This window comes from Schistocerca gregaria, chromosome 3 (assembly GCF_023897955.1).
Source record: "Schistocerca gregaria isolate iqSchGreg1 chromosome 3, iqSchGreg1.2, whole genome shotgun sequence".
Lineage (NCBI taxonomy): Eukaryota > Metazoa > Arthropoda > Insecta > Orthoptera > Acrididae > Schistocerca > Schistocerca gregaria.
The window spans coordinates 296,297,972-296,322,226 of NC_064922.1; the positions used below are offsets into that span (position 1 = coordinate 296,297,972).

Genomic DNA, 24,255 nt, shown 5'->3' on the forward strand with positions numbered 1-24,255 from the left:
ATGGAATGTTGTCTACTCCCGGGGCCTTGTTTCAACTCAGGTCTTTCAGTGCTCTGTCAAAATCTTCATGCACTATCATATCTCCCCCATTTCATCTTCATCTTCCTCCTCTTTCATTTCCATAATATTGCCCTCACGAACATCGCCCCTGTATAGACCCTCTATGTACTCCTTCCACCTGTTTTCCCTTCTTTGCTTAGAACTCGGTTCTCTTTTCTACAAAGGTCTCTTTAATTTTCCTGTAGGCATTATCTATCTTACCCCTCATGAGATAAGCCTCTACATCCTTACATTTGTCCTCTAGCCATACCTGCTTAGCCATTTTGCACTTCCTGTCGATCTCATTTTTGAGACGTCTGTATTCCTTTTTGCCTGCTTCACTTACTGCATTTTTGTATTTTCACCTTTCATCAATTAAATTCAGTATCTCTTCTGTTACCCATGGATTTATACTAGCCCTCGTCTTTTTACCTACTTGATCCTCTGCTGCCTTTACTATTTCATTCCTCAAAGCTACCCATTCTTCTTCTACTGTGTTCCTTTCCCCCATTCCTGTCAATTGTTCCCTAGTGCTCTCCCTGAAACTCTGTACAACCTCTGGTTTTTTCAGTTTATCCATGTCCCATATACTGAAATTCCCACCGTTTTGCAGTTTCTTCAGTTTTAATCTACAGTTCATAACCAATAGATTGGGTGAGAGTCCACATCTGCCCCTGGAAATGTCTTACAATTTAAAATCTGGTTCCTAAATCTCTCTCTTACCATTATATAATCTATCTGAAACCTTCTAGTATCTCCAGTGTTCTTCCATGTATACAACCTTCTTTCATGATTCTTGAACCAAGTGTTAGCTATGATTAAGTTCTGCTTTGTATATATAGTATTTTATTTAATACAATCTACACTTTGAAAATGTTAAAATTTTGACATGCATTAGTCAGGATCTAATAAAATCACTAATTTTTTATACAGAAGGCTATGGATTACTGTGTTATAAAGGTTATATTACGTGATTGTATTGGTAGAACTGTGAAAAACAGTATCACATCATTTCATAGTATAAACACACATTATATGTCGAAGAGCTAATGTTTTTCCAAGGAAAAGTAATGAATAGATTGGTAAATGCTTCCAGAATGAGATTTTCACTCTGCAGTGGAGTGAGCGCTGATATGAAACTTCCTGGCAGATTAAAACTGTGTGCTGTGCTTGGCTGAGATTCGGGACCTTTGCCTTTTGTGGGCAAGTGCTCTACACCAAAATGAAGTGTGTGTGTGTGGTTTTTTTTTAACATGGGTTTCATGGTAATAGATTTTCGAATAAAGGGAAACATTGTATTTGGCATGTGAAGTTATAGACAATGAAATACAGGCAAACTCGTTAGTACCTAGAGTAACACCCATTAGTGCTAAGAAGATTAAAATAAAACATTGTGGTACACAGTTTTCTTATAGTGAAAGTAATATAAATGGCAGGTTAGGTTGTATTCTTATAGATTTACACATCCTAACAAGGATGTTGGGTGAATGTGTGTGTGTTGTAAAATATGTGGGGGGCCACTTCGTTTACATGAAGACAGTGAGGTATCAAATTGTCTAGCCAGGAAACTTTTCATTAATTGTGTCAGTTGTAAATATACTCATTCATTTTGGAATTCTGATAAGTGAAAAAATAATTATTTTGAAGCAAATGTTAGGTGATTTTATGGATTGAGAGCTATTAGTAAAGGATACACTGCAGCAGAAACAATGTGTGTGTGATGAATATGCCACACCCACCTTGTAAAATGGACAATTACGCAGGATTTATTGGAGCTGCTGTGGAATCTGTTGCATTTGAGTGAATGAAGCATGCTGAAACAAAGCTCTTGAAATAAATGATGGTATGACTGACATACCAGTAACTTTTGACTGCACTTGGCAGAAGTGCAGCTACATTTCTAAGAATTCTGTCACTACAGTGACCAGTGTGGACACTGGAAAGGTAATAGTTCCAGAGTTTAACCAAACATTGTTATAACTGTAAATCAGGGAATGAAGAAGGGCATATCTGTTACACAAATTATGAAGGAACAAGTGGCCGTATGGAGTCCTCTGCAGTTATTGAAATCTTTAGTGAATGTGTGAATGAAAAGGGAGTGTGTTACACTAAGTCCTTAGGTGATGGGAGACTCAAAAGCATGTAACAATGTACTAACCGCTCAGCCTTATGATGTGAAGATTATCACAAAACTGGAATGTGTTGGTCATGACCAGAAGAGGATGGTCACCAAGTCGAGGAAATTGAAACAAAGTCCAAGAGACAAGAAACTTTCTGATAGTAAAACCTCAAGAGGCAGACTGTAAGACAAAATGACTGATGAACTACAGCAGTATTATGGGATGGCCATAAGAAATAATACTGAGGATTTGTTGAAAATGAAGCAGCCAAAATGGGCTACCTTCTGCCACGGACTGTCACTTGATGAAAAAGCAGCACACCACCTTTGCCCTCCTGGACCTGATTCATGGAGCAATTACCAGAATGCCCAGTACTCAAGCAGTTCGTGCAGCCATAAAAATACCATCATGGATATCATAAAACCTATTTACAGACCTGGCAAATCCTGAATTACTGAAGAAGTGTCTGCATAGACAGATTCAAAATCCCATTACCAAAAAATGTTTTTGATGGAATGAAGAGAATAAAGTGAGGGGAGGGGGGGGGGGGGGTCAGTGATGCTGTTATTGCTTTAAATGATGACAACTTGGTAGGGTGGAAGTGCTACAGCATATGGGAATTAATCCTGGATAAAACTGCATCAGAGAACTTGAACAGATGGACAAGGTCACATTAATAAAGCATAGTATGCAGTACAGTTGGCCACTAAGGAGTCCAGAAAGAAGAAAAAACTTGGAAAAAGATCAAGAGGATGATATACAGTATGTGCAAGGTGCTTCTGAGTGCCTAAAAAAATTAAGCCTATATTAAGTGAGTTACAGTCTTATGAAACATTAGAAGCTGTTCCTGAAAATGTTCTGTCGCATTTTCCCCTAAATCTTAGAAACCACTTCAAGCAGAGTATTCAAATTTTCAAAGAGTAACAACGTACATATTGTGAGTCTACTCAACTAAAAGAAGAACATAATGTTATAAATAATTAAAATTATTTAGGGTAATGTAGAAAAAAGTAAACAAAATTTTAACTGTGTAATTAAAAAAATGTATTTCTGAAAGCAGTGGCTGAAATGCAATTATTGTACTTCAGTAGACTCAGAACATATAGTTTAATATCCTGTAAAAGTTTCAGGTCAATGGCTACAGTGGTCCCTGAAATACAGGGAAGCCAAGTTACTAATTTTAAAATTATCGGGATAGGGTGTTCCATCTCCCCTTAAACAGCTGTGCATGTAATTTTCATGGTTAAATGGTGATGTTATGTGTATGCAATTCCAACAGATGATAATCAGGGGGCAAGCGTAATGTGCAACACAAATTGTTTCAGTATCTTGAAACCAGATTTTCAAAGAAATTCAATTATAAATCATGTCAGTAGGAGAATTTCCTCTAGCACTCTGAATTGCTTTTTGCACTGCAATACTTCCACTTTCACCTCAATAAAATGATTCACATACAGTGATAATGTATGTAGACAAAGCTCTGCTCTGAGATTATCATACTCATAAAAAATACCACTACTTTTTGTTATTTTGTGCCAACGTGTGCGTAAATCATGTTGGCTGTGTATAAACATTAGAGAAACTGAATACTCAATAATACAGAAAAATCACTGAGTACGTCTGAAATCAACATAGGAAGCAAAGCAAAAGTGACTGATACATCACAAATGTATATTTCGAACCGTTTTCAGTCATCAGTCACACAAATGTTAGACAGGCTCCACTTCCTTTTATCATGACCATGTGCACACCTAATACACTCAATGGACGAAATACATTTTAATTTTTGGTATTCACTAAAATTCTCTTCCTTCATAATTCCCCTGATTACTCAGTTTCTTAACTGAGTGTCTTGATGTATGTTCCAGCAACATGTCCTCTTTGCAAGAGTTCTAGACGTGTCTTCTATGGTCACAATCTTACTAATAAATATTATTTTCTTACTGTCTATATATGTCATTGGCATACTGTTGTGTTCAAAACAGATGACCAACTGAGGTAGTAGAATGGTTAAGATAATGGCCCTAATTCTGGAGGAGTGGGGTTCAAATCTCTGTCTGGCCACCCTATTTACCCCATATTACAACACACAAAATTCCAATGAGGTCCTTGAAAAATGCTGTGGAAGTTTCCTGAGAGAGAGAGAGAGAGAGAGAGAGAGAGAGAGAGAGAGAGAGAGAGAGAGAGAGAGAGAGAGAGAGGGGGGGGGGGGTTGAAGAAGAATTTTATCAAAATGTTTAGCTATTACTTGCCTGTCTGTACATTGCTTTCCAGCTTTTCTATTTGGTGAGTAGTTATTTAACCTCATACGAAACATGGTGTAGTGTGTTCTGGACTTTGGACTTCCCAAATGAGGATGAAAGGTCAGGCCTGATAAATCAGAGCCTTCGACACCATCCACTGAGTTTGACCAATGAGTTTGAATCAATGGAGACAATGACATCACTCATCCCCATGGCACAAAAATATGAACATCAATTATGGAATTGTGTCAATTCTTAATAATAAATATTGAATCAAGGATAATTGGTGCTTCTGGATAGGTACAAACTAAAATAACAACCACAAACCAAAGAAAATACTAAAATATACAAAAAAAAAACAGAAAAACATGACAACAGTTGGAAAAAGAAGAGGCACACAAAATCAGTGTGAACCAACCTGAACTGGCCAAAAACTGCACTCGAACCACACAATGTAAATCAAGATCAACACTGATACAGAAAACCAAAAAGCAATGTCAATATTCTGTTTGAACAGGACTACTGACCAACTGCTATCTAAAAAACAAAATAAATGTACCCCAAGGGGGGGGGGGGGGGGGGGGGGAAATAACAGGACAGCATTACATAGATAAATACAGCAAGACAATAAAACTGAGCTCCAACATAAAAGCTGTTGAATAATATTGAAATCATTTTCTGGAAAACTTGATAATTATGACTTCATAGAAGTATCAAATTTACACACAGTACAAAGAAAGATGATGCATTACACTTCTTGTTAAACATATTTTATACAGCACCAACAGATTATGAAAGTACTTATGACACCAACACTTGCATATGATGGTGTTTCTACCAGAGAATTAAATATTTATTGTTCTGAGAGAGAGAGAGAGAGAGAGAGAGAGAGAGAGAGAGAGAGAGAGAGAGAGAGAGAGAGAGAGAGAGAAGGGGGGGGGGGGGGGGGAGAGATGATGGGATCTGCATCTACGAAGACTCTCTGCAAGCCACCATATGGTGTGTTGGCAGAGTGTACCCTGTACAACTACTACTCATTTCCTTTCCTGTCCTACTCGAAAATAGAGCAAGGGAAAAGTGACTGCCCATACGCCTATGTATCTGCCCTAATTTCCTGTGTCTTATCTTTGTGGTCCTTATGGGTAAATTTTGTTGGCAGGAGAAAAATCACTTGGCAGTCGGTTTCAAATGCACGTTATCTACATTTTCTCAATAGTGTTTCTTGAAAAGAATATTGTTTTCCCTCCTTGGATCCCCATTTCAGCTCCTGAAGCACTTTCAAAAGACTTACATATTGTTTGAACCTACCTTTAATAAATCTACCAGACTGCCTCTGAATTGCTTCAATGTCTTCCTCCAATCCCACCTTGTGAAGATCTCAAACAAACAATCAGTACTCAAGAATAGGTGATACTAGTGTCCTACATTTGGTCTCCTCTACAGGTGAACAACCCTTTGCTAAAATCCTCCCAATGAACTTAAGTTGACCATTCCCCTTCCCTATTACAGGTCTCAAATGCTCGTTCCATTTCATATCACTTTGCAACTTTACAGCAAGATATTAAATGACTTCACTATAGCAAGCAGGACACTAATTATACTGTACCTGAACATCACAGGTTTGTTCTTCCTACTCATCTGTGTCAACTTACATTTTCTAAAATTTACAGCTAGCTACCATTCATCACACCAACTATAAATTTTGTTTATGTTAACTTTTAACATTCTACAGTCACTCAACTAGGACAACTTACCAAACACCATGGAATCAACACCAACCAACCGCAGACTGGTTCCCACCATGCATGCCAAATCATTTATTTATGCAGAGAGCAACAGCGGTCCTATCACACTTCCCGGACGATACCCGTCTCCAACGAACACTCACTGTCAATGACAACATACTGTGTACTATTACTTATGAAGTTTCCAAGTGACCCATATATCTCTGAACTTATTCCATATGTTCGTACCTTTGTTAACAGCCTGCAATGGGATAGCACGTGAAACACTTTCCGGAAACCTAGAAATATGAAATCTGCCTATTGCCCTCCATCCATAGTTTACAAGATATGTGAGAAAAGGGCAAGCTGAGTTCTGCACGAGCAACACTTTCTAAAACCCTACTGATCTGTGTGCCAAAGTCTCAAGAGCCTTTATTATATTCAAACTGAGAATACGTTCCAGGATTCTGGGCTGAAATTGGCAGTTTATTTCTTTTGGTATAGCCACAGTATGTGTTAGACAAAGAGAATCGCTGTACCTAATGTTTTCTTTCAGCAGAAAATTTGATTTGATTACATTTGTTTCCAATACAGAGATGATTACCGTGAATTTTAAGGTTTGTTGCTGACTTTCTTATTCATATCATGAATGGAAAGAATTAGATGTGTTGACAGACTGGCCTGTAGTGATGCCAGAGGCCTTGGTTATGCTGCACTTTGATAATCTTATTCAGCTGGAGAAGCCAACGAACACGAGTGAAAGAAAAGCAGATGTTCTGACAAACTGACCTGTAGCATAGCCTGAGGCTGAAATTGGGTTGGAATGTAACAGTTTTGTTGGAGAGTTGGCAAAGCCAACAAATCTCAACGCAAAAATATGATTGCCATAACAGACTGATGAGTAGCGTGCCCTGATACATACATTTGTCACTGCAATAACCAATTTGTATATCTTATTCCCGATTTGACTGAAAATTACAATGAGGTTACATTCTAATCTAACAAAATAAAATACTAAGTAACATCATTTATGAACCATAGGAAATTATGAATGGGGACTCTGATTTGCTACTGACAACCAATTCATGCTTCATGTTCAGTTCCCATCATTCATCACACGAGTTGTGAATAACACTGGTGTGAAATACAACAGCAGCTGACACTGTAAATGCACTTAACTATTATTTTACCTCAACAGTACCTATGATTGTATGAATCATAAAATTCTACTTCGTAAGGTAAAACATTACATTTTTACCTGTACTGGTATCTGCTTAGCATGGATGCAGTCTTCCTTTCATGAGAGAAAACAGAGGTTCTCAACGGCAAACTGCACAACAAAATTAAAACCAAACTCAGAATGGGAGAGTGGTTTCAAGATCTGGTGCCATACCTCATTCTGTTTTTAACTTACATAAGTGACCTTGCTGTGACTCTGGCTGGCACTGCATGAAGTGCAATACTTCCTGATGACATACTACACAATTCACATAACCAAAAAGACAGTAAAAAAAAAAAAAAAAAAAACTAATCCTTTTCCATAGATAACAGTTTCCATATTGATCCATTACCATAGATTTTTGGCCTTCAGCTACAGAAAATTCATTTTTTATACTGATATTTTAGTTGTACACCTTTTGGTTATCTTCCAGATGAGCATATTGAAATTCAGCCCGTTCACTCAGAAGGTGGCTCAACATTATATGTCAAAAGTATTCTATGGATGACACAGGGTTTCTATGGCTGCAACCCTGAAATCTAATGAACCAGTGAATTTAGCTGAAAAACTTGAAGTTGCACATTAGTTTGGGTCTTAATCACAGAAAGGTTCACATTGAGTATACCTCAAACAAAATTACCTGTTGATGCCAGAAGTGTATGTTAAAAGCTTTCTCCTTCAGCTCAAGAGGTACACTTATACCCAACATCAATTATTTGTCTCCTAGAGGCTTTACTCTCCATGCTCTAGTACCACTGAAGTTATTACTTGATTCATAACACACATGTTCTATCATGTCCCTTCTTCTTGTCAAAGTTTTCCACACGTTCTTCTCCTTACTGATTCTGCAGAGGGGCTCCTCAGTTCTTATCTTACCAGTCCACAAGCTTGCATTTGGTGTGGATGGGGCAGGAAACTGGCTGTGTCCTTTCAAAGGAACCATCCCCTCCCCTCATTTGCCTGGAGCAATTTAGGGAAATCACAGAAAATCTAAATCATGATGGGTCTGAACTGTCATTCTACTGAAGCGAGTCCAGTGTTCTAACCACTGCACTTGGTTACAATTCCTTGAAGAAATAACTAGTTAAAACTGAGTCCATACATATAAGCCAGTCAAAAATCGCATTTCAGCTAGTTTTGCACTTAAAAAGCCTGTTATTGAGTTTTATTCGGCTCTTCTGTTTCCCAGTATCAATTTTTCCACTAACAAATCTCATTGGCAGGAGAAACTGAATATGCAGACAAGCATGTGCTCTAAACTATACATAAACAAATGAGGTTATTTTATGCCTATGGTATGCAAGTAGAAGAAAGAGCACGAAATCATGAACATATAATAAGCCTAAGATAAAAACAAATTCACTCGCACACCATAAAACCGGTCAAAATGACGACACAACGCAGCAATCTGCGAGTTTATGACACGTTTCTGTTCCGAAAATGCAAATTTCTGATGTCTGTGAAACATCGTTAAAACGTACACAAAAGGGGCTCCTCTGGCAAAAACGATTTTTAAAGTCAATCATAAGTGTGGAAAGGCTACGTAATTGTAGTCTACAGCGAGTACAGATTTCATATGAGTTAACAGACGTAATACAATATTGCAAGAAAAAGGACTGGAAGGGAAACAAACTGAACGCCCGTATTATTGTAAAGCAGCAGATGATTACTTACTGCAAGGGAAGAATGAGTCCTATTTATGTCCAAACACCAGGCAGAAAACCCTGCTGTTACCGGCGTGACTGACTGAAAAAAAGGAAATTTAATGTTGAACGAAAATATTTTTTTCAATTCTACTCAGCTTGAATTGTATCAAACGAAAAACACGTACCTTGTGGGAAAGTTTGATGAGATTATACTCAACAATAACACCCTGAAGGCCAGTGCTGAAAAGTCGCGTTCCACACCAACTAAGTGCTTCTATAGAACTATCCGATGCACCAGGGATGAAACGTTCCACGTGGGGAGCATTACTTACATCCCAGATTTCTAAGGAGCTGTCAGCTCTGCAAAATAAAGTATGTAATAACATATACATGTTAAGTATGTAATAAGTGAGCACTTTATTTATCTGTCACTTGGGATACACACCTGGATACGGCAAGTTTTCGGTGGCTTGATTCATATGCAATGCAGTGTATGGCTCGTGGCTCCAAATTATAGAACCTGATGTTATGCACTTTACACAAATTCTTTTCCATTCCCGACTGTTTCACTTCCACACCAAAATATAAACAAACCGACAACGTGCCCACATGGTTCCTCGTGCAAAGATATTCCGAACCGAAGTAATTACACGAGGATCAAGGTAAGGAAGCGTGAATCCCGAAGGCGCTCCTCTTTGGAATCGAAGGTATGTCGTCGCGCAACGAGGTTTCTGCCCACATCTCAATCTGCGCAAACCGCACGCTGCGTGTGGATTGGATTTGCGCAGATACGAGATGGGAGTAAAACTAGAAGTCAGAGAGTTTGAGAAACTTTCTCAAAACTGCAGGCGCCGATTACACCTGCGCAGGCAAATCGTAGCCAGTGAATAGAAGATCACCGCAAATCAGTCGTGCAAAACATGTTTGATTCAGTTGTTTAATCAGTATTGCAGCGTTTCCCGTTTATGTATGTAGAGTGAACTTTGCAAATGCAGATACACGCTATTGCTCCAGACAGTTCATCGCTGAACTTACTGAAATGTGTATAAGTCAAACATGTTGTGGGAAGCTAAGAGCAAGGAATACAGAAATCAAGATAAGGATGTTGGTTGGTTGATTTGGGGGAGTGGACCAAACAGTGAGGTCGTCAGTCCCAACGGATGAGGGAAGAATTGGTAAGGAAGTCGGTCGTGCCCTTCCAAATGAGCCACAGCGGCATTTGCCTGAAACGATTTAGGAAAATCACAGTAAACCTAAATCAGGATGGCCGAACGCTGGTTGGAACGATAGTCCTCCCAAATGCGAGTTCAGTGTGCTAGCCACTCAACCACCTCGCTCGGTGAGAAAAGTAGGCATCTGCTTACAGTTATCTCACAAAAAAAAGTTAAAGGTGGTTGATCCTATGGCAAACAGGTAGACCGAACCTATTACTAATAAAAAAAACCGTAGCGCACTGTTTACAGCAAATAGCTAACCAAATTAACGAAATCTATTCGTTTGGGGCTGGGGTCGACGAAATATATAAACCAAATTTGTGGTATCTGGACATCTTCTGCTTTATGACCGATGAAAATGCATCATACAAAACACAATTTAATATTTCTTTTGTAGATAACAGTAAACGTTATGTACTTGTCTTTTGCAAATCTGTTCACTCATCTATAAGACAAAAACCATGCAAATAACGACTGAGGGATATTAAACCAGAGCTGTATGCAAATCCTGTAATAGATGCTACTGATAGATAACATTTCATCAAACTGAGGTGGCACTACCATGTAGATAACTGAACCTAAATGCTCAGTTGTGATTGGTTTACAATTAGAAATAGCTCTTATTATGTTGGCCTGCAACAGGAATTACAAGCATATTTTCTCTCAGTCCTGTTCTGTGCTATGATCTTACATGACACAATACACACACACACACACACACACACACACACACACACACACATATATATATATATATATATATATATATATATATATATATATATATATATACACTCCTGGAAATTGAAATAAGAACACCGTGAATTCATTGTCCCAGGAAGGGGAAACTTTATTGACACATTCCTGGGGTCAGATACATCACATGATCACACTGACAGAACCACAGGCACACAGACACAGGCAACAGAGCATGCACAATGTCGGCACTAGTACAGTGTATATCCACCTTTCGCAGCAATGCAGGCTGCTATTCTCCCATGAAGACGATCGTAGAGGTGCTGGATGTAGTCCTGTGGAACGGCTTGCCATGCCATTTCCACCTGGCGCCTCAGTTGGACCAGCGTTCGTGCTGGACGTGCAGACCGCGTGAGACGACGCTTCATCCAGTCCCAAACATGCTCAATGGGGGACAGATCCGGAGATGTTGCTGGCCAGGGTAGTTGACTTACACCTTCTAGAGCACGTTGGGTGGCACGGGATACATGCGGACGTGCATTGTCCTGTTGGAACAGCAAGTTCCCTTGCCGGTCTAGGAATGGTAGAACGATGGGTTCGATGACGGTTTGGATGTACCGTGCACTATTCAGTGTCCCCTCGACGATCACCAGAGGTGTACGGCCAGTGTAGGAGATCGCTCCCCACACCATGATGCCGGGTGTTGGCCCTGTGTGCCTCGGTCGTATGCAGTCCTGATTGTGGCGCTCACCTGCACGGCGCCAAACACGCATACGACCATCATTGGCACCAAGGCAGAAGCGACTCTCATCGCTGAAGACGACACGTCTCCGTTCGTCCCTCCATTCACGCCTGTCGCGACACCACTGGAGGCGGGCTGCACGATGTTGGGGCGTGAGCGGAAGACGGTCTAACGGTGTGCGGGTCCGTAGCCCAGCTTCATGGAGACGGTTGCGAATGGTCCTCGCCGATACCCCAGGAGCAACAGTGTCCCTAATTTGCTGGGAAGTGGCGGTGCGGTCCCCTACGGCACTGCGTAGGATCCTACAGTTCTGGCGTGCATCCGTGCGTCGCTGCGGTCCGGTCCCAGGTCGACGGGCACGTGCACCTTCCACCGACCACTGGCGACAACATCGATGTACTGTGGAGACCTCACGCCCCACGTGTTGAGCAATTCGGCGGTACGTCCACCCGGCCTCCCGCATGCCCACTATACGCCCTCGCTCAAAGTCCGTCAACTGCACATACGGTTCACGTCCACGCTGTCGCGACATGCTACCAGTGTTAAAGACTGCGATGGAGCTCCGTATGCCACGGCAAACTGGCTGACACTGACGGCGGCGGTGCACAAATGCTGCGCAGCTAGCGCCATTCGACGGCCAACACCGCGGTTCCTGGTGTGTCCGCTGTGCCGTGCGTGTGATCATTGCTTGTACAGCCCTCTCGCAGTGTCCGGAGCAAGTATGGTGGGTCTGACACACCGGTGTCAATGTGTTCTTTTTTCCATTTCCAGGAGTGTATATATATATATATATATATATATATATATATATATATATATATATCACTCTTCTTTAGAATATGTATTTGTATTGCGCCCTGTGTATTCTAAAGAAAACTGCTATTAGAATGTTGTGTTGAGCTAATACTGAAAATGTGCTGCTTAAGACTTTCCCAATGTAGTAACTGCTTCCCTGGTTCATGGGTGTTGCATCGGATAATGTTGTGGAAGCTGCACAGCAGCAGCTTCCACGACATCATCTGACATGATGCCTGTAAACCAAGGAAGCTGATACTGAAGAATCTAACAGTCACAGCAGTTTCCTCTGATACATAAGAATTCTTACATTTGTTTCCATTCCTAAAATAATATGTAGTTCATAACAAGAATGAATTATGAGTGAACTCAAGAATCCACTATACTAAAAGGAAAGATTTCGAGTAACACAATGAACGAAATAGGCAATGACTCCCTGTCTAGAATTCAGAACAGAATTTAATATTATGGTGCAAAATTCCATAACTAGACTTTGGTATTCATCAGGCAGAGGACTGAAAATCCTGACTCAGAAAGAAACTAAACTGTTGCTCACTGGCTGCACCTACAAGTTCTAAGAACAGTCTAAGTATGAAGCATGTGTAAAACAGTAAAAATATTATCAGCAACCTATCAGAATTGAAGTACTTTATTTGCCTTTGTGAAATCCCCCTTAAGAACACAATAGATAACTTCACACATACTGGGTGTGATTTCACTCAATGCTTGTTTCGAAGTTGCAGTGGAACATTCTAGCTCCTTGTAGTATTTTCTGTTGCCAGCAATCTTAATGTCAGTAACAGCCACTCATATGGAGTAATTACTCTTCCCATACAAGTATTTTTCCTTATTATACGAGGGGCTACATGAGTCAAAAGATAATATATGTTTCCAAATCCATAAGCAAATAAATACACGAGTTTTCAGACTTGCCACGCAACTCACGAAGTAAATTTATGTGTGAAAACTACCTTCGCTGAAGCTACCACTGTACTAACCATTTTGCTCTGCCTTTCGGTTTCTTGCATTTTTTTTATTTTGAATACAGGTTGTGGACATAAGCCATAACAGAATTTCCTCCATTACCGATTTCTGAATAAATGAAATAAACTTTGATGTTATAACAGCCTAATGGCTTGCTGCTGAAATTTATTTTTTAGACACACAGGTAGCATATGAGCAGTAGGTTGGAACTTGTCTTGTGTGAACACCGCAAATTTGCAGCGATTTATTTCATGCAAGACATATGTGCAGATATGTGTGCAGGTAGATAGTTGTATGCAATTTGCCTGAGCACAAAATATAGGAGGTCGAATAAGTAGTAGAGAAAAGTGCTAATAATAAATTGTACATGGTTTTGAGTTGTCAGACACACACAGGCTTCGATTTATGTAGTAATGCCAAAAAGCAATAACAACCAGAGCAGCAAGTTCCATGTTCTTAGGCTTGGATACTGATAACACTTAAACTTCACTAAACCTGCTAAAGTGTTTAGGTTCAGCTAGTTTTGGAATAAGAACGATTACGATCTTTTGGACATAGACATCAGTAGCATACAACCGTTACCATCTTTGGGCCACAGACTTCAGTAGCTTAATATGTTTTTGTCTTAGGCTTGGATATTGATAATACTTAAAATGCAAAAAATATGCTCTAAACCTGCTGAAGAGTTTAGGTTAAGCTACTTTTGTGATAACAACAGTTGGCATCTTTGGGGCACAGACATCAGTAACTTAATATGTTTTTATTCATTAATGGCTTACTTGATAAAATTGTGAGGTAACTTATGAGACAGGTAAAAGTATTCACTGTACGAATGAGAATAATTCAAATCATGTGATATTCACACACATTAAATGTTTTATTCATCTGTTTAAGCTATGGAGAATCTTAGACACACCACCTCAGAACATTTATTCTTTGATTAAATTTGTTAGCAACAATAAATGTCAGTGAGATGAAATATTGTATTCACTATTGAAACACTAAAAGGAGAATTATCTGTACCGTCTTCTGGTGAATCTCACTTTAGTGCACGAAGAATTAAAGATATAGTACATAGGTGCACTGAGGGGTTGTGGCACATTTTTCAGTGCTCTTTGCCACACTGCACTGTTATGTGCCATATTATTATAATTCATTCTGTGGTTTTTGTAACTGAAATACAGTACAACATGTGTGAATAAAATCCATACATTTGCCACTGTTGTCTTATAATAATGTAAATTACATTGTCAATTGTAACCTCTTCTTGATTGATGGTGTAATTTCTATAAATGTGCGACAACAGTGACGAATTCATGGATTACATTACCTTACACCAATGGTTTTATATCACCTAATGCAATGTTGTAAAGATTTTAATGAACCCGATGATGGTCTGTGCAATGAAACTGTCGTTATATAAGAAAATTTTATAGCAGCTCTTGATAGTAATCATGATTTTCTTTAAATATTTATGAGCTGTGGGGTACCACCTTCTGAAAGTATTTAGACTTTAATGGTGAAGCCCTGTGCAATGATTGACTGCTGGTAAAATATGAAAGAAAGTACCAAATAACTCATTCCATAGGTTAGGTTATTTTAAAAAATAGCAAATTTTTGTTAACACATATTCCGAGATGAAGCAATTGAATTATAGACTGAAGCTAAGGACTGATACTATTGACAAAGCAAATCCAAAAGATCTTACGATTAAAAAGATTTAAAAGTTACAAATCTGTTGAATTAAATATCATATATCAATTGAAATTTGTCAGATGATAATCACAGTGTCATTTTTTCTGCCTTTGATACAAACTTCATACCTGGTTTTTTGTTATTAATAATCGTGGTAATAGTTTTCTCACTGAAGAAGTACTGCAAGACAGGAAGTTTTGATTCTTGTGTTGAAAACGAAAAAAAGGGAAGGGAAATGACCGTATAAATCTACAAAGTAAAGATTTTTTGTTTGAATATTTTGAAACAGATGTGAGACCTTAGCGTCAAAAGCCAGACAATGTGGGAGAAATTTTCAATTTTTCCCATATTTAACACTTAAAGGAGAAAAAGTAAGTTCACCATTTCCAGTAAATATGCAAAATGTGTCATCTGCATTTATCAATATAAGATGAATTTTATACATAATTTTATTGATATGACTATAAATATATTTGCTATGCAGTTTTTAATTACATGAATGTATATTTTCACTCACAGGATAAAAGGTAATCTTGATGCTAGTACAAATTAATTATATATAGTAGTACCTCTAAGTATAATATTTCAAATTTTGTCTGTTGCTATTTTACTTGGCCATCTGTTTAAATCATTGTCATTGGACACTGGGAAATTCGCTGTAATACTGTGAACTATGTACTATGCAACATATGAAATAGTACATCAGAAGATTAATGATTTCTGTTATAAATGGGAGAAACTGTGACCACTAGTTCCACTGACAGTGACTTGGCCTTGCTATGACATGTGTTATGACTTTAAGCTATGACTTTCACATTGGTTTCAGAGTTCAGCTCAACAGAGAAGGAGCACATGTGTTCTACATGTATCTATGATTACAAGTGCAATTAGTGATCTGTGAAGAGTAATTCTATCTTAAATGGCCAGCATATAGCCTAATAAATTCTCTCTAAGTTTGAATAAATTTTGTTGAATGGACAAATTTAACATGATAATAATTGTCAAGAATGTGATATATACAAATTATGCAGCTTTGATGAATAATGAATTTTGTAAGTGGATTATTAAAACAATAAAGGCAAAATAAAAAATAAAGGTAGCCAATGTAAATAGTTACTACTACAATGTAAACAGTTTTTTATAACTGACTATTTACTCTTAGTATTGGAGCAAAGAAATTTTATCTCCAGTACTACAGCTGAATTCTACTTAATGCTAACCATTCTGTAGATTTATACCATCATGATCTTATAATCTCCAGGCACATTAATACTGTGTGGCAGACCAGAACTCAAACATATGGGATATGTGCTTACTGAGTGAGTTATCCACCTACCCACCTACACATCTTTATTTCCATCAGTATCTATCTACTACTTTCTGAGCTTCACAGAAGATTTCCTGTATACATTAAGGGATTATCACAAATGAAGGAAACAATATTATGGAAAAATGACAATATAATATCGGGTTGTTTCCAGAATGAATCTTTCACTCTGCAGTGAGGTGTGTGTAGTTTTGCAACTTTCTGACATGTTAAAACTATCTCCCTGTCCAACATGCAGTTTCGACATTTTGTTGCCTATAGATCTGATCCATCATGCTGAGAGGGCACATCTGCAACTTATGATAATAGGGGGAATTTTTTCGCATTGTAGTCTAAGTCTTGCTGGTTGATTTTCATGTAGTAGATGGCCTTGAACCCCCCCCACCAAGAGGAACTGTTTATCTTTAAAAATCAATAGAAGACACATATCTTTCTGTTCAAGAAACATATTTTATATAACAAGAACTACATCTTCTATTGTCTAAGTGCATCATTGAAGACAACATCAACATTGTTCATTAGTGAAGAATTACACTAATCAGAATATTCACACACTTCACAGAGAATCAAAGTGACAGAGAAGATTACTAGAGAATAGTCTCCCTGGTTACTGAATTTCCACTTGATTTTATTTAGGACTGACAATTTTTTTTTTACTTCATTATAGTGGTGTCTGCCAAATATGAAAAATATGCATATATTAACTTGGAGGTAATTCAGCTCTTTTAACAACTAATAATCTTGATGGCAACCCAGTCTACTGTTATTTTCCATGTTAGACTATTTTGTAGATGGATTGCACATCTTTGTTTTTATGAGGCTTTCACTTAAAGTGAAGTCGTATGATATGGTTGACCTGTAGCCCACATAGAGCTGTTTAAGCTACCTAATTGGAAAAGTTCTTTCTATCATTCATGCACAATGGTACACTTCCTTCACAAAATTACTGTGAGAGAAGAAAGATGGAGCAACTCAGCACCAGCACATAGCTACTGCCCTCAAATGGCACCAAGCAGGCCTCTATAATTAATGTCCCCTGTGATGGATGAGATACCTAGAACACTTCATGAGACACTGTGGCAGTTTAGTGGGGATCCACTGTGGTGAAAAAATTTGGTGGAAAAAATTTTACATTTTCACAAATCACAGCCGAATTTCTACAAGAGAAACAGACGCTCCATTGAACTATGCGGAAGAGAAGTGGGAAAGTAAGTGAAATGTAATATTAAATTGTGATTATTGTTCAGAATTTAAATACCATTCAAAGAATCTAGATGCATGATGTCACAGGTAGATTTGTAAAGCACACTTTCAATTTAATTTCGCTAACAGAATCAAGATTCTCCATCAGCAATTGATCATATAAAATGAGAGAGGCTTCATCATTGGTAAAAAATAAATATTAACAGGAAGTGAATATTATTAACAAAAACAGCTTTAAATGCATTTATAATAAGTACAAAAACAATGAATAAATAGTCATTGATTTAAATTCAGTTGATAAATTGATATACATTCATACAAAAATATTGACAGCAAACATAATTTGTAAGACGCCATTTAAAGGTTGTGACCATCAGAAAGTGCAGACTGCTATTGTGATAGCAATGCCAGTTTGCCAGTGTCTGTGGGACTGTAGCTATTCTCCAGCCTGAAGGTAATGGGTTGGGTTCCACTAGGCCAGCAAAAGGGGGGTGTCCTGGCCCAACCGGATGGCCTTCAAATGCTAGCGTTTTCTCACAGAATGACTGTCGTTTCCTAGCCCCCTTTGGTAAACAAACTTCTGAAAGTGTTGGCAGGCAACAGCACTTTACAGAGGTACTCTGAGCGTTAGCCGGAAGTGGCCAGACGCAGTGGGTATTTCCTGCTATGGAGGATGATTGGTTGAAATGTCGGCATGTGTGGACAGGTCGCAAAATCGAGGTGTCGATCAGTGGCCCTCGCAGGATGCAGAAGACGAATTCGAGCTCTCTGGGGCGGAGGTGATGTGGAGGCGTACTTCATGAAGTTTGTACTCAAGGTTGCTTTCGTGTATAGAAGGTTCAGAAAATGTAGCGAAGTGAGTTTTCTTTCGCTAGCCTGGGAAACGTCTTTGTCCATCACTTGCTTTCGAGGTGGGTGTTGCTGTTTTGCTTACCTTGATTTTCAGGAAGACACCACCTAACGGAGTCTGGAGCAGCTGTTTAGATAGAGACGTTATCTAACGGATAAAGTGGAGTTGTCGAGGGATGTTAGGAGACGATAAACTGCATTATGCTTCAATGGAAATATGAACTGTGGAATTCTTGTGTATGTTTTCATCCTCTTTAACTTTGGTCTATGATTCTCTGTAGTTTACAGAGGAGACGCTAGAAACAGGTTTATGACAGTGCAGAGGCTTAACTGCGATGTTTGTTGTCCAACTCAGTGGACGGAATGGGGAATCTTTTGAGAACAGACAGTTTGCTGGAGGATCTGAATAGGTGGTATAGTGGACATGACCAATCTAACCTTGTCTGGCAGGTCAAAGCGGGGCTGGGGACCCTTATTTAGCTTGACAGCATATGTGGAATAGCGCAAAGGAATTATCCAGGTCTGCCAGTAAAAATGGCAGTGGGAATCTGTGGAGCAATACGTAGCATGATTTGACTCGCGCACTACACGATGCTAAGAGTTGTGGCTGCAAGGGCACTTCACCAGACGCCGCTAGATCACCGAGATGACGGACGAGGAGCGACGTGTCACTTGTCGGTGCCTGCCACAATTTGAGGCACCATGAAGAATTACATGTCACCAGCAGGAGACATCACCATGGGGTGCACAATGAAGAAAACCGAATAAAGTAAATCTTATAGCCCAGGGCAGCACCATTTTCAGTAATCGTTGGATGCAGTTGTTCACTTTTGTGCTTGTGTTGACTATTACCTCTTGAGAGCAGCGGACCACTGGAATTTGTTGCGAATGTCTACCGTTCAAATGAGGAGTGTGTGAATAAACAATAGAGATATCTATTTCATTTGAGTTTGGGGAGAGAAACAAATAACGAAATTGGAAGAAATTAGTCCAGATGAAAGTGGGTCTAATAGCGAAATTGTTGGCACAGCTGGAGCCAACTAAGGAAGAAAGGAAGACTAAAAAGAGATAAAAAGAGGCTAGGGGGCGGAAAAGGAGGCCGAAAAGGAAAGAAAAGAGCTGAGAAGAGGGCCGAGGAAGAGCTTATAATGGAGAGGCGAGAGGAAGAGAGAAACAAGTGGGCTGAAGGTATAGCAGAACAGTCTAGATTAATGAAGCAAGCGTGTAAAATGAAATAAAGAAATGTACAGCAAGAGAGGCAGAGGAATTAGGTGACAGAAATTTAACTTGACTATACGGCAAAGATGACGGTGTGTACGACTCAAATGATGATCTCTCTCTCAGAATAATCGTGAGGATAATATTTTAGCTCCGCCCCCCGCCCCCCTTCCCATGAACCATGGACCTTGCCATTGGTGGGGAGGCTTGCGTGCCTCAGCAATACAGATGGCCGTACCGTAGGTGCAACTACAACAGAGGGGTATTTGTTGAGAGCCCAGACAAATGTGTGGTTCCTGAAGAGGGGCAGCAGCTTTTTCAGTAGTTGCAAGGGCAACAGTCTGGATAATTGACTGATCTGGCCTTGTAACACTAACCAAAACGGCCTTTTTGTGCTGTTACTGCAAACGGCTGAAAGCAAGGGGAAACTAAAGGCGTAATTTTTCCCTAGGACACGGAGCTTTACTGGATGGTTAAATGATGATGGCATCCTCTTGGGTAAAACATTCTGGAGGTAAAATAGTCCCCCATTCGGATCTCCGGGCGGGGACTACTCAAGAGGATGTCGTTATCAGGAGAAAGAAAACTGGCGTTCTGCGGATCGGAGCATGGAATGTCAGATGCTTTAATCAGGCAGATAGGTTAGAAAATTTAAAAAGGGAAATGGATAAGTTAAAGTTAGATATAGTGGGAATTAGTGAAGTTCGGTGGCAGGAGGAACAAGACTTCTGGTCAGGTGACTACAGGGTTATAAACACAAAATTAAATAGGGATAATGCATGAGTAGGTTTAATAATGAATAAAAAAATAGGAGTGCAGGTAAGCTTCTACAAACAGCATAGTGAACGCATTATTGTGGCCAAGATAGGTACGAAGCCCATTCCTACCACAGTAGTACAAGTTTATATGCCAACTAGCTCTGCAGATGACGAAGAAATTGATTAAATGTATGATGAAATAAAAGAAATTATTCAGATAGTGAAGGGAGACGAAAATTCAATAGTCATGGGTGACTGGAACTCGGCAGTAGGAAAAGGGAGGGGAGGAAACGTAGTAGGTGAATATAGATTGGGGGTAAGAAATGAAAGAGGAAGCCACCTGGTAGAATTCTGCACCGAGCACAACTTAATCATAGCTAAAACTTGGTTCAAGAAGGTTGTTTACATGGAAGAAGGTTGGAGGTACTGACAGGTTTAAGATAGATTATATAATGGTTAGACAGAGATTTAGGAACCATATTTTAAATTGTAAGACATTTCCAGAAGCTGATGTGGACTCTGACCACAATCTATTGGTTATGACCTGTAGATTAAAACTGGAGACACTGCAAAAAGGTGGGAGTTTAAGAAGATGGGACCTGGATAAACTGACTAAACCAGAGGTTGTACAGAGTTTCAGGGACTGCATAAGGGAACAATGGACAGGAAAGGGGGAAAGAAGTACAATTGAAGAAGAATGGGTAGCTTTGAGGGATGAAGTAGTGAAGGCAGCAGAGGATCAAGTAGGTAAAAAGACGAGGGCTAGTAAAAATCCTTGGGTAACAGAAGAAATATTGAATTTAATTAATGAAAGGAGAAAATATAAAAAGCAGTAAGTAAAGGAAGCAGACAAAAAGCAATACAAACGTCTCAAAAATGAGATCGACAGGAAGTGCAAAATGGCTAAGCAGGGATGGCTAGAGGACAAATGTAAGGATGTAGAGGCTTCTCTCACTAGGGGTAAGAGAGATACTGCCTACAGGAAAATTAAAGAGACCTTTGGAGAAAAGAGAACCAACTGTATGAATATCAGGAGCTTAGATGGAAACCCAGTTCTAAGCAAAGAAAAAGCAGAGAGGTGGAAGGAGTATATAGAGGGTCTATACAAGGACGAAGTACTTGAGGACAATATTATGGAAATGGAAGAGGATGTAGATGAAGATGAAATGGGATATACGATACTGCGTGAAGAGTTTGACAGAGCACTGAAGGACCTGAGTCGAAACAAGGCCCCGGGAGTAGACAACATTCCATTAGAACTACTGACAGCCTTGGGAGAGTGAGGCCTAACAAAACTCTACCATCTGGTGAGCAAGATGTATGAGACAGGCGAAATACCCTCAGACTTCAAGAAGAATATAATAATTCCAATCCCAAAGAAAGCAGGTGTTGACAGTTGTGAAAATTACCGAACTATCAGTTTAATAAGTCACAGCTGCAAAGTACTAACACGAATTCTTTACATACGAATGGAAAAACTAGTAGAAGCTGACCTCGGGGAAGATCAGTTTGGCTTCCGTAGAAATGTTGGAAAACATGAGGCAATACTGACCCTACGATTTATCTTAGAAGAAAGATTAAGGAAAGGCAAACCTACCTTTCTGGCATTTGTAGACTTAGAGAAAGCTTTTGACAATGTTGACTGGAATACTCTCTTACGAATTCTGAAGGTGGCAGTTGTAAAATACAGAGAGCGAAAGGCTATTTACAATTTGTACAGAAAGCAGATGGCTGTTATAAGAGTCGAGGGACATGAAAGGGGAGCAGTGGTTGGGGAGGGAGTGAGACAGGGTTGTAGCCTCTCATCGATGTTATTCAATCTGTATATTGAGCAAGCAGTAAAGGAAACAAAATAAACATTTGGAGTAGGTATTAAAATCCATGGAGAAGAAATAAAAACTTTGAGATTCACCGATGACATTGTAATTCTGTCAGAGACAGCAAAGAACTTGGAAGAGCAGTTGAACGGAATGGATAGTGTCTTGAAAGGAGGATATAAGATGAGCATCAACAAAAGCAAAACGAGGATAATGGAATGTAGTCGAATTAAGTCGGGTGATGCTGAAGGAATTAGATTAGGAAATGAGACACTTAAAGTAGTAAAGGAGTTTTGCTATTTTGGGAGCAAAATAACTGATGATGGTCGAAGTAGAGGATATATAATGTAGGCTGGCAAATGGCAAGGTAAGCATGTCTGAAGAAGAGAAATTTGTTAATATCGAGTATAGATTTAAGTGTCAGGAAGTTGTTTCTGAAAGTATTTGTATGGAGTGTAGCCATTTATGGAAGTGAATCATGGATGATAAATAGTTTGGACAAGTAGAGAATAGAAGCTTTCGAAATGTGGTGCTACAGAAGAATGCTGAAGATTAGATGGGTAGATCACATAACTAATGAGGAGGTATTGAATAGAATTCGGGAAGAGGAGTTTGTGGCACAACTTGACCAGAAGAAGGGATCAGTTGGTAGGACATGTTCTGAGGCATCAAGGGATCACCAATTTAGTACTGGAGGGCACTGTGGAGGGTAAAAATCGTAGAGGGAAACCAAGAGATGAATACAGTAAGCAGATTCAGAAGGATGTAGGCTGCAGTAGGTACTGGGAGATGAAGAAGCTTTCACAGGATAGAGTATCATCGAAAGCTGCATCAAACCACTCTGGACTGAAGACCACAACAACAACAATATTTTAGCCTCACAAGAAGTAGATGTAATCGTGTACCGTGCCTTTAATGCCAGTGTATTAGAACCGATTCGACAATGACAGTTAATAGAGACCTCAAAAACAAGTTCTCTACAAAAGCCGGAAGTGGAAGGTAATCGCAGATCTGGGGTGAAAAAACCGTTAACCAGTTGTCAAGTTTGGAAGGGTTTTGCGGAAATAATCCAGAGTGAAATATTAACCGAACCAAGAAACGAAGAAAATGGATGCAAGAAGATAGAGATTTTTTCGGTAAGGTAGCGACCAGAGAAAAGCGAATTAGAACTCAGAAATCGGTACGATTCCAGTGGTGTGAGGCTATTGAGAGCGGCCAATACCTGAGTGCAGTTGCAGGCACCAGAGCGACCTGCTTTAAGTCGTTGGTGCATCTACGGGGTAGGCCACTGAAGAGCGGAGATCGAGACTAAATCCGATATCGAAATACAGACGAACCTGGAGGCAGATTAGATTCTTATCGGTGCATAATCGATCAACGAAATCGCAGGCTCAAGAATCAAATCGGCGTTAACGCCTTAGCAACCTCTGCTACTTGAGACGCTGTGCCGTCACGTATCCTCCCCAGTGATCTATTTCAGTGAAATGAATATGCAACAAGTTTTCAGCGAGTATATCAATGATATGCGTATCAAAATACGCGCTCCAAACATGGAGACGTTTATTGGTTAAAGCGTTAAGTGAAAATGTGTGTGGATCATGGGTGGCCAACGGTGCACATGAAGGGCTTATTTCAATAGTGGTAAAGTCCATTACCTCCACTTTTCTGATTATAGTGCTTCTGACCTTAATGATCCAAACAAACAGAAAGAAAGGTTCATCTCTAGCAAGAAGCCATATGCTTGAATATTCCTGGTACCTCAACTACAGATTTTTCACCGCTCATTTAACTTTAGGACTTTGTATCTGAAAATAAACAAAAATGGACTTGTACCACTATTGAAATAAGCCCTTTATATGTTTTCGTCCTGAAAATTTGGTTGGTGAGTAATTTCTGAATAGCGAGTGTTTTATTTTTCATTGTGGAACTGATATGCTCAGGTTTTAATGGATATCTCTACAGTAAT

The 24,255-nt window shown here is 39.3% G+C and overlaps 1 protein-coding gene across 1 annotated transcript in view; it reads right to left on the bottom strand.

The window, feature by feature from the left end:
- The window catches only part of LOC126354644 (U3 small nucleolar RNA-associated protein 4 homolog), a 70,053-nt gene extending 60,406 nt beyond the window's left edge, over positions 1-9,647 (bottom strand). The window contains exons 1-3 of the mRNA XM_050004413.1: positions 9,437-9,647; positions 9,177-9,351; positions 9,020-9,091 (exon numbers count right to left, since the gene is read on the bottom strand). Coding sequence (XP_049860370.1) covers positions 9,020-9,091; positions 9,177-9,351; positions 9,437-9,546 — 357 coding nt within the window. The 5' untranslated portion in view covers positions 9,547-9,647. The remainder of the gene's footprint in view (positions 1-9,019; positions 9,092-9,176; positions 9,352-9,436) is intronic.
- Positions 9,648-24,255: the final 14,608 nt, after the last annotated feature.